This window comes from Pteropus vampyrus, unplaced genomic scaffold (genome assembly GCF_000151845.1).
Source record: "Pteropus vampyrus isolate Shadow unplaced genomic scaffold, Pvam_2.0 Scaffold2, whole genome shotgun sequence".
NCBI lineage: Eukaryota > Metazoa > Chordata > Mammalia > Chiroptera > Pteropodidae > Pteropus > Pteropus vampyrus.
This window is the reverse complement of record NW_011888783.1, coordinates 18340617-18351573: the sequence shown is the minus strand read 5'-3', so window position 1 is coordinate 18351573 and position 10957 is coordinate 18340617. Positions and strand designations below refer to the sequence as shown.

Genomic DNA, 10957 nt, shown 5'->3' with positions numbered 1-10957 from the left:
TGATCTATATTGTTTCATTATGTTCTTCCAAATTTTCTATGATAAGCATGTAACTATTTTTTTAAGTCTTTGTTCCTTGAATTATAAAAAATAATTCATCTTAAAGTAGAAAATTTAAAAGACAAAGAAAAACTGAAAGGAGAAAAACAATACCTATAATCTACCAATGTATTGCTTTCACAGGTTGAGAAAATATATGGAAATTACTTAACATTCTCTTAGAAAAAGGAACATTAGTAACTGACTCTATCATTGAGAAATGGAAGAAAGAATGGATTCCAGTCTCCTTGAGGTACCTAAGTCTCCATTTTAAAAGAAGATTAATAAATCTCCACTTACAAAGGTAAATTCAGATATTTGGAGCTTATTATTAATTTAGAGGTAAATTTGCAATACTACCTTCCTTCCTGGTCATAACTATTTTTACTACTTAAGTATTAGTTTAATTGTAAATAACATCCATTACTAACATTCGTGCTTACTGGCAACAATTTAAAAAAAGGAAAATTAAATATGGAGGCTTACAGTTGTGGTAAATTTGGTCTAACAAAGGGATCATTTTCTGCTCCGTTGACTGCTTTGTTTTTCCTTTGTTTTGGTTCAGAATTGGTAGAGGGTGCCTGAGAATTATTAGCTGTGGGAGGTTTGCGTTTGGCTAGAAGTTTCCTTTGCCTTTCAATATCTTCCCTTTGCTGATTCACCCATTCTTGTTGCCTGTATAAAAATAAATGTAAAAAATCATATTAAGTCTCCATTACTTTTCACAGTTATAACACAAAAATGCACTAATAAACACAAAAAGGCATATAATATAAATTTTTAACCTTTTGATCCTACCCTGGTGAACCCATTCATATTCACTGTCTGGGTCTCATCTGAAGTATTCATTTCTAAACGAGGTTTTTCTTAAAACCCCTATACTAGGGAAAGATGTGTATCCATATATATACTCTTGTGGTATCTTGTAGCTCCCTATCTCCTTTGTAACGAATACTCCTGTAGATCCTTGATCGGAACATGTCTTGGACTACATCACTCCAGGAGAATGGAGACTACATCTATTTTATATCCTACTGTATTCCTAGTGCCCAGCATAGTGACTGGCACATATTACATATTCAAATAAATGTTGGTTGAATAAAATAAATGCAATATTAAAAAAAACTAAAATTAATTATAAAGTAGATCTTACACATGCATTTATCACGTAGTGTTTGCAGAAAAACTTATAAAACGGACATGAATACAGTATTATTATCTAAATTTATCTCTGTTAAAAAGAAATTTGGGGAATGGGCAAGTAATGAAATGAAACAAAAATTGACCCCAATATAAGAAATTTAAGAAAAAAGAAATCGACAATTTAAAGGAAACAACAAGAAAAATTAGCATGACTTTGAAAAATGGACAATTAATAAAAGCAAAAATACTACTGCTACCCATTGAAGAATTTAAAGCTTATTAATTCTAGAAACTAACAGATATCATGTCTATTATAAAAATATAGAGTGGAGATTTTAGCAATCTGACCAGAGCATTACGTAGGTAACAGTAAAGCTTTTTTAAACCATTCCATCATACAACACCTTAAGCTTATTCTAGTAGTAACCATGTTCCCTTGTAGGTCACCTCACCATGCTAAGAAAAAAATTTAAAACTCTACATGGTTATGATATTTATATTTAGAACAAGTCAAATGTTTCAATTTCTTGCTCCTCCACCCCTATTCAAACCAGAACTGCAGAACTTTTACTCTGCTGATGCAGAATTGGCTTTACAAACATTTCCTTTTCTTATGGTTCTAGCCAGGTAGAAGAAGAACATGGGAGGAGTAAAAGAATCAAGAACCACCCTACTGAGACAGAAGAATGAAAGGGTCAAGAAAATCTCAAGAATCATAAAGCAAGAACAAAACCTTAATCCAGTTTTCATTTGCAAGTGGAAATAAATAATTTCAACTTACTAAAAAAGTTATTTTTTAAAGCTAGTTTAGAGAACAATCAATAGCAATAACCCTAATGATTAAAATCGTAATGGCAAGTAAATAATTGCTGGAATGGATATATAGGTAATACCTGATTATTCAGGAATGGCCATACAATGTAGAGCCTATTGATTTAATATTACTAATTGTTATTTCTCTTCTCATCCTCCAACTACTTTAGGTTATATCACTGATAAATAGCTTATATAAAATATGTATATGTAATAACACACAGTAGACCTTCAAATTCTTATTAGTGATAGGAAATGCAAGTTTTTTTTTTGAACTAGATTATTGGTTTATTATAAAAGAATATAATTCAGTAAAAACCAGATGGAAGAGATACATAGTGCAAAGTATGTGTGGAAAGAGCACAGAGCTTCCGAGTGTGCTACTCTCCCCAAATCTCCACATGTTCAAACAATATGAAAGCTTTAATTTTGCTCTTTTTTTGACAGCTCGATGGAGAAATTGTTACTGACAGAGTTTATATGTCAGACTTATATTTTTAGTTTATATCTAAGGTTCTATTATGTAACCTATTTTATTCATTACAAGGACAACCGGGTTTAGTAGCAGAGATTCTTCCTCAAAAATTATGGTTTCTCTCTCAAATGTATCCTATTCTCCACTTTTACTATCAGTTATTTTAGCTCAAACCTAATCACCTTTCCTTTGGACAACTCTCCATCTGAACTGTCAATAATTTATCCTCTTCCATTATTCCAACATTACCACCAGAGCTATCTTTCTAAAACTTGTGACCACACACACTACATACAAACCTTTAATAGCTCCTCATTATCCACAGAATTAAAACCCAAATTCTCTAGCATCATAAGACACTGTCCTTCATTATGGTATACCTAACACCCAGCACAGTTGTGATGAACAAAAGCTGAATAAATCAACTGAGAGATAGAGAAGAGCATTCTGTGTTGAGTCCAGTACACCAGTGTTTGCAACAGCAATGTTTATGTGCTATTATGTAAAATAATGCCTTGCCTCCATTTTTCATTTAACTGGATTGACTCTGAAAAAGTTAATGTAGATGCTAATACTGTTGATGTTTAGGTTTAAATATTTTTCCAGAAAAATAAAAAGCAGCATATATCTAAAAAAGGGAGCTGCATAGATCCTGGCTCCTTAATACATAAACAGTCAACCTATCCTCACCACCGACTGAACTCAAGAATATATAGTAACAGCGATTTGTTTTAAATCGCTGTTACCTCAGAAATGTTAAAGGCACATGTTCAGTTCAACTGATTTACGAGTTCTTGTAACTGAAGCAGAGGAGAAAAAGTTCCCGTCTTTACCAAAAGGAATAGAGAGTAGGCAAGTGCTCAATAGTAACACTTTGTCAAGATTGGGGAATAGGAAAACAACTAAGTAGAAAAGTCCCAAGATATACATAGATATATAAATCTTGTAATGAAAATTAAATTTTCAACAACTTTCCTCCTAAATCACCTATAAAGCTGGAAAATCAGTTTATATTTTAGAAAGTCATATTTAGAATAATACATCCTACTGTATAGATAAATGCTAACTAGTCAAGAAGTCTGCCTAAGCTAAAATTATATCTTTATTTTGTGTTCTTTTAAAATGTACTAAATTCTATGATCTCAAAGAGTAGTAAGAAGTAAATGTAGAATATAATTCCAAGTCTATAATCATTGGAAGTTATAAAAACCCAAAGGTATACTAAATTTTTTAACATGTAAGAATGACTAACTTCACAAGATTCTGAAATGCAAAACCATCTGTCCATTGTTCAGTAAATGAAGCACCATGTCTAACAGTTGTGAAGTGCCCAAGGCGTAATCTGTCTTGCATACTCTTCTCCCGGCTTGACAGTTTTTCTTGTGTACTCTAAAAAAAGGAGGAAAAATCATCACTCAATTATATTTGTTTAAATTTTATAAAAGCATACAAAAGCGAAAGGGGCTAGTAAAAAGAAAGAGAAAATTATAAAACTTTTAACTTACTTTTTCAATAAGCAGTTTCTTGCTCATTGATATGCACTTATTTAATCGTTCTTTGTATTTTTCAAGTAATTTTTGTTGTTCGTCTATTTGCCGTCTGAGATCACAGTTAGCCTGCAACATAAGTAGAAAATGGAAAAGGTCTACAATGGAAAAGGTGTATATATGAGACATTCAGGAATATTTTCAATGTTCTGAATAAATTACATAAAGAAAAAAAGATTAGTAAGATTGAGTATTTGAGTATGATACTAAAAAATTTTTTTAACATCTACTTACCATGGGATACTATTAAATGCTGTTTAATTGTGTAGTGGAAAGTACATGGAATTTGTACCCATACTCCATGGATTCAAATCCACTCTGAAAGTTATATCTTAGTTCTTATTTCTAAAATAGGGTCAATGCCATCTACCTCACTTAGTTAAAAGTAACAAATATAGTATATAAAGTATCTAACTCTTAATGTCTAACTTAAAAACAAATGATTCTTTTCCATCTTTTGTAACTAATAAACTTTTTTCTCCATTCAACTTGTGGATGACACTGCAGATGCCTACACAATAACTATTCCCACCATCTTTCCTGGCACAATATACAAATTCTATTGATTTTGTAGGCAGCCGGATGCATAGGGAAGTGGCCTCTCTCTAAGCTCAGGAGATGAGTCTGATTAGTCTAATATAATGACAAGAGAATAACCTGAAAGGCTTGTTGGAAGACAAATTACTGGGACCCAACTCCAGAGTTTGAGTTAGTAGATAATGAGGTAGGGTCTGAAAATTTATTTCTTTTAAATTTATTTCTTATAAATTCTGGTCTCCGGATTGTACTTTGAGAACCATAGGTGTAGGCCAATCAAGGTAGAAGCCAATGGCATAATAAAAAATGCTGGGAGAAAGTAAATGCCAACCTAAAATTATATACCTAATAAATTTTTTTTTCAAGAAAAAGGGTAAAATAAAGACATTTTCAAATGGAATTTAGCACTAACAGATCTTTATCATTAGGTGCAATTCAAACAAAATCCCAACAAATTTTGTGTGTGTGTATGTGTGTAACTTAAACTGATTCTAACACTTCTCTAAGACTGCAAAGGGCCAAACATAGCCAAAAAGAAGAGGATATTTGTTCAACCACATATCAAGATGTAATATAAAGCTAAAGTAACTGAGATCACCCAAATCTATTTTCTCTTTCATCCTCAGTAATGAAAAACCAATATTTTATTCTGGATTGATATGTGCCTAGCTAAAAGACACGTTTCTCAACTTCTCTTGCAGCTAGGGTTAGTCAATGAGATGTAAGCAGAAGTTGTTCAATGGGATATCCAAGAAGGTACACAAAGAACTGCCACATTTTTTTGTTATTCTTTTCTATTTGTTTTCTGCTTAAGAACATAGATATCACAACTATGACTCTAATAAATATTTTGTACCTTGAAATAACCTTCAAGATGAAAACCATACACTAAGGATGACAGAGTAGAAAAATGAAAGGAGCGAAGATCCCAGATGACACTATGGAGCCATCACACTCAGGCTGCCCAAATATGTTCTTCTCTCAAAAAATAACACATTGTATCTCATTTTAAGTACTGTACTGTTGTTCATGTTCTCTATTACTAAATGCTAAATGATAAAAAGATGCTGTGAAACCAGCATAGGAATATACAAATAGAACACAGAATATAGCAGAGAACACAGAAACAGATCTTCTATGTGGAAGCTGGATTATATGATGAAGCTGGATTATATGATGGAGCTGGCAATAAAGTGGACTTTTAATTATATGAGCTAGAGATATGGTTATCTATATAGAAAAAATTTTAAATGAAACCCTACTTCACACTATACCCAAAAATGAGATTAACAACTTACACTGGAAAACAAGACTATAAAACTTTTCAAAGAAAATATAGAAGAACATATTTATGATCTTAGGGATAGAAAGAATTCTTCTGGTACACCTTTGATCATAATTTGTTACAAATAAACCAAACTATAAAAAGATATATTTAATCATATGAAACATTTAAATTTATCTAAGCATCAAAAGACAGCATGAAAAATGAAAAGACAATTCAGACTGGGAGAAAATCAATATATATTGATTGTCACAACAAAAAATTGACATCAATGAAAAAAAGACAGCAATCCGGTAAGGAAATGAGCAAAAAAACATGATCGGTTATTTCACAGAGGAAACAAAAATAGTTAATAAATATTTTAAGACAGTAAGTAGGGAATGCATAATTAAAGATACCTTGCTATATCCATCAAACTGGCCAAAAAAGAAAAATCTGATTATATTAAGACTTGGCAAGGATAATGAAAATGAGATTATTTCTTGCCCAGTGCTGGTGGGAATATAAACCAATCCAACCACTTTGGAAAAATGTGACATTTTAAAGTTGAAGATATGCATGCTGCCCTGCACTCCTAAGCATATATCATAGAGAGATCCTTCCATATTTGCCCTAAAAGACATGTACAAGAATGTTCTTAGCAGAACTGTTTATATTAGCAAAAAGTAGAAGCTAAATGTATACCGAGAGCAGAAAAGATAAATTATGGTATAGTCATATAAGGCTTCACTATACAGTAGCGAAATGAACAAACAAGACAGTTCTACAGATATTGTTTAGTGAAAATGAACAGGGCAAAAGGGTACACACAGTGTAATTTTGCATATATACTTTCAAAACCAAACTGAAATAATATGTTAAGAATGTATAGATATATGCCTAATAAAACCATAAAGAAATACAAAGGCATAATAAATACAAAACTTAGAATAATAACTAATGGTAAAGGGATGTAAGTGAATGTGACATGATCAGGAAAGGCATACTGGATACTGGCTATTATGGTATTAGCCATTATGGTAAGATCATGGATGTTGGTTTTATTGAGTTTCATTACCAATAGTTCTCAATGCTGGCTTAAATAAGAATCATCTGCAGAAGCTTTTGAAACTACCAGTGTGCAAGCCCTACATCACATGGATTTAATGAGAACTTCTCAGGGTAGAGTTTTGGCATCAGTACTTTTATAAAGTGTCCCCTACCATTTCTGTCATCCAGTGATTCTTATACCCATCAAAGGGTGAGAACCACTGTTTTTCTCACATTGTAAGTATACCTTTTAATGTGTCTTTTTATAAAGCTTCCATTAAAAATCTCACAAGATTTCAGCAGTTTCTTCATCTTGCATAATATCAAATGTCAATTAGATTAATATCAAAATAAATTAACTTTAAATAAAACTAAAGTGAAATGTATAATCTGTCTTATAATAGTTGATAAAATAAAAATACATTTTATTAACTTCCTTCTATTTCTCCAACTGTTTCTCAATTCACATTTTAAAGAGCTAATAAAATAATTTTCACTTTAAAGTTGGTATTTTCAATCATGTACTTAGACAATCAGAAAAGGCTTTTTTCCCAGGTATAGAATTTTTTACAATGCTAAGAATTTTCTCAACAGTATTACTATTGAGAAATAATGAGTCAATTTTTTTTCCCTCTATGACTTACTACTTACCCTGAGCAAGTCATCTATACGACCTTCCTTCTTTTCCAGGTCCTGGTTTTTATTACTTTCTAATGCTGCTAATTTCAACATTGTGAGATCAGTCTAAATGAAAGAAAGCTATTTTATTATCTCCATTATATATAGCATGCGAACATAAAATTAGATTTTACCAATTCTAAAAAGCAAATAAAATAGCTGAGTTTGTGTGCATATGCAAAGGTTATTCCAAAAAGTCTCAGTGTAGTTTTAAGTTTTAATCAGAAGTGCTACAAACTTATAAAGAAACATATACATATTATTTAAAATTTTAGAATATTGATGTTCTTCATTAAATTCAATATAACCACTACTTTTTGCTATCAATTCTAGCTGATTTTTGAACATGGTAAAAACTTTCTTGAGGTGTTCACTGACTGACCTAACAGAAAAAGTCTCATGGCAAATCAGGCAACTGAGGTGGCCAAGCAAAAATATATACTCTCTCACTCCCCACTATGAGAGAGTGTCATCCAAAAACTGTCATATGTAAAAAGTTAAAATGAAAAACTTAGTATTCAAAATTCATAAAACTAAGTGTAAAAGGTATCTATCTGATTAATTAGTTTTCAAATGATTTTTCTAGATGAAGAGCATATATGAATATACATAAATATAGACTCAAAGTGAACTGCTTTAATGTCCACTTATAAAATATAACAGCTTCACAAAGACACTAACTACATGTGGTTGGATGTTAAGTTCAAAAAGAATCAGTACACAGAATTGACGTTATGTTGTTCTATTTATTTAGTTTGCCTAAAACATCTATATATTTAACCAGTATGTAATAAAGGACAGTAAATTGGATATTTCAATTTCTCACCTCTACGAATTGTTCTTTTGTTTAGTAATTAGCTTTGATGTATAACTAATCTTAATTTATGACTATGTCTAAAACAAAAAGAAGACATCTTAGTTGTTTGTACACAGTTGGTCACTGGTTTCTCAGAAGTCAGAGAAATTTTAATTACTATTTACCTGAGTAATTTTAAAGGATAACTGCTTTGGCTGCACAACAGGGTGGTCCCCAAAAGCTAATGCAGTAGGAGAAGGGCTACTAGGTCGAACCTTTAAAAAAAATTAAAAGTTTTACATTAGCAAGGAAAAAAATAGGATTCTGCTTAGCAACGACTACTTAACATTTGTTAAGTTTTTATCATGATAATGAACTGAATTAAACATAATTGACTTTAAAACTTTTAATAACCATTTATTCATTAAGCATTTACTGAGTATGTCCCTACATAAGGCCCAGTGAGACAACCATATATTCCCTGCCCTTGAGGAGCTTATATTTTAATGCCATAAAAGAAGTTTTAATGCTTCCAATTTAATACTGATTTAAAAAAACCTTTAATTCATCTTTAAATTACTGAAAGCCAACATTATTTTTCTGGTTAGCCACTGAACTTTCACATAATGAAAGTAAAGAAAAAATAAAATCCAATATACAAAGCAATGCATATGAAACAACTAGGTCTTAAAACGTTAGAAATAATCCAAAAAGTTATCAGATAATTTTCAGGTCCAAGATCCCTCTCCTATACTAAAATAAATATGCAAGGTGGATAGATGGTTGCATATCTTTTTCTTAAGGATTCCCAGAAAGGAATCATGCTATCATTTTAATGCTTAAGAAATTTAATTTATAAGAAAGTTAGAAATTAGAAATCAGTAACTGAAATTGAACTGATACAAAAGTATTCATATTAGTGCCACAAGCTCAAGAACATTTTTACAGAAACATTACTTCTTGAATGTACTTAATTTAGGAAAACTTTAACTTAAAAATCTCATTTTCAGAAATAAAGTTCTAAAAGCAACAGATCATTAAAAAGGATTCAACTCACCTCATAGAATGACTAAAAAAATGTATATAAACACTAATATACATAGATGTTCTCAAAAAACACAAATTATAAAAGTAATTCAGTATACATAACTTCCTGGACATAAGACTGTGGAACGTAAAAACTTACAGATGAGGAAGGAGTGGAATGTGAGTGTGAATTTTGAGGAGAACGGATCGCAGGAGGTATGCCTCTTACTGGACTTGAGCCATTCCCACCTTGGTACTGAGGAAAAAAAAGAAAACATCACAATTAAAACAGGTTTGGATAAATGTTATTTTAGACACAGAATTAGGAATTAAATCATTTTATTTTAAATTAAATCCAGCAGTCATTTAAATGTGTCAAGAAAAAGAAAAACTAAGGTCAGTCAGAGCTAAGTCCTTAGTAGACTCAAGAGAGACTACTAATCACAAGAACATCATAACAGTATGTCTTGTACAGACCCTTATTTTTCAAACATTGTGACTATAACTTGTTACTGTGGCAGACTCAAAGACAAATACATTTCCCAAGAGCAATGAACATATCTTATTTCTCTTTCAAATTTTAGCACAAAATTAAAGTCTAAAACTCAACGATAACTTTAAAAGGTATAGTGATAGCACTGATACAATGTTATAATATTATATTTGGTGAACCAGTATAACCCTTAATCCCAAAATACTTTAACATGTTTATATGTAGGTGTTAGTGAATATAATCAACCATCTTGAAACAGAATCACCATTCTCAAGATCTGCTAAATATCTACATATTCCTATTACCATATAAAAGAATTCTACAGACCAAGTCCCTTCCCAAAATCTAATAAAAATCGAGCCTTTCTTACATGCATGCATGACATGCATTACAGTGTATGACTTACCTATAAATGAAGGGAAGCCACCTACTCTTTTGCATAGCTACCTTTCTTATTTTTCATGTTTCTGTATCAAGAATGGAGGAGAAAACAATTTGCTGATACTGGCTTCCTCTCAGGGTTTTAGGCATGAACAGCAGAGATGGAGACTTCCTAGTGTCTTCATTAAATGACTTTCTGCAACCTAGGGACTTTGTCTAATTTTTTTTTTTAATCTATAATGTCCAGCATAACACCAAGCATAGTAGGCATTCAAAAGACTTGAGATTTATTTATTTGAACTGATCCTACCTTAGGCAAAGATTCTTAATAACACTGAGGGGCTGACCTTCACTAAAGAACATTAGGTATCTCATGATCAGCAACAATTTTAACTTAGATTCTGTAAACCCAAAAAACAATGAAAGATAGGAAAAAAAAATTTTTAATGCTGCCCTTCCCCTAATCAGCAAATTCTGTTCTCTCTCAAGTAAATATAAATATTTTTCAACCAAGTACATGTTTGTTGTTTCAATAATCATATTAATGTTTTATAATGTGGAAATGGTAGCCAACAGTGTTTCTGTGCAGAAGCAGGGAAACATCCCAGGATTGGGTAAGAGTCTAAATTTACCACTGTTTATTATTTTCAGGGACTTAGATTGACAACTTTATTATTACTTAATCTCCATCCACAGGGCTCAAATGTTGCTGTGG

At 31.4% G+C, this 10957-nt stretch overlaps 1 protein-coding gene across 1 annotated transcript in view; it reads right to left on the bottom strand.

Moving 5' to 3' along the window:
- TLK1 (tousled like kinase 1) overlaps positions 1-10957 on the bottom strand; it is a 132462-nt gene that overhangs the window by 45176 nt on the left and 76329 nt on the right. Inside the window, exons 6-11 of the mRNA XM_023528456.1 lie at positions 9529-9624; positions 8528-8617; positions 7520-7612; positions 3976-4086; positions 3723-3859; positions 526-714 (exon numbers count right to left, since the gene is read on the bottom strand). Of these exons, the coding sequence (XP_023384224.1) occupies positions 526-714; positions 3723-3859; positions 3976-4086; positions 7520-7612; positions 8528-8617; positions 9529-9624 (716 nt within the window). The remainder of the gene's footprint in view (positions 1-525; positions 715-3722; positions 3860-3975; positions 4087-7519; positions 7613-8527; positions 8618-9528; positions 9625-10957) is intronic.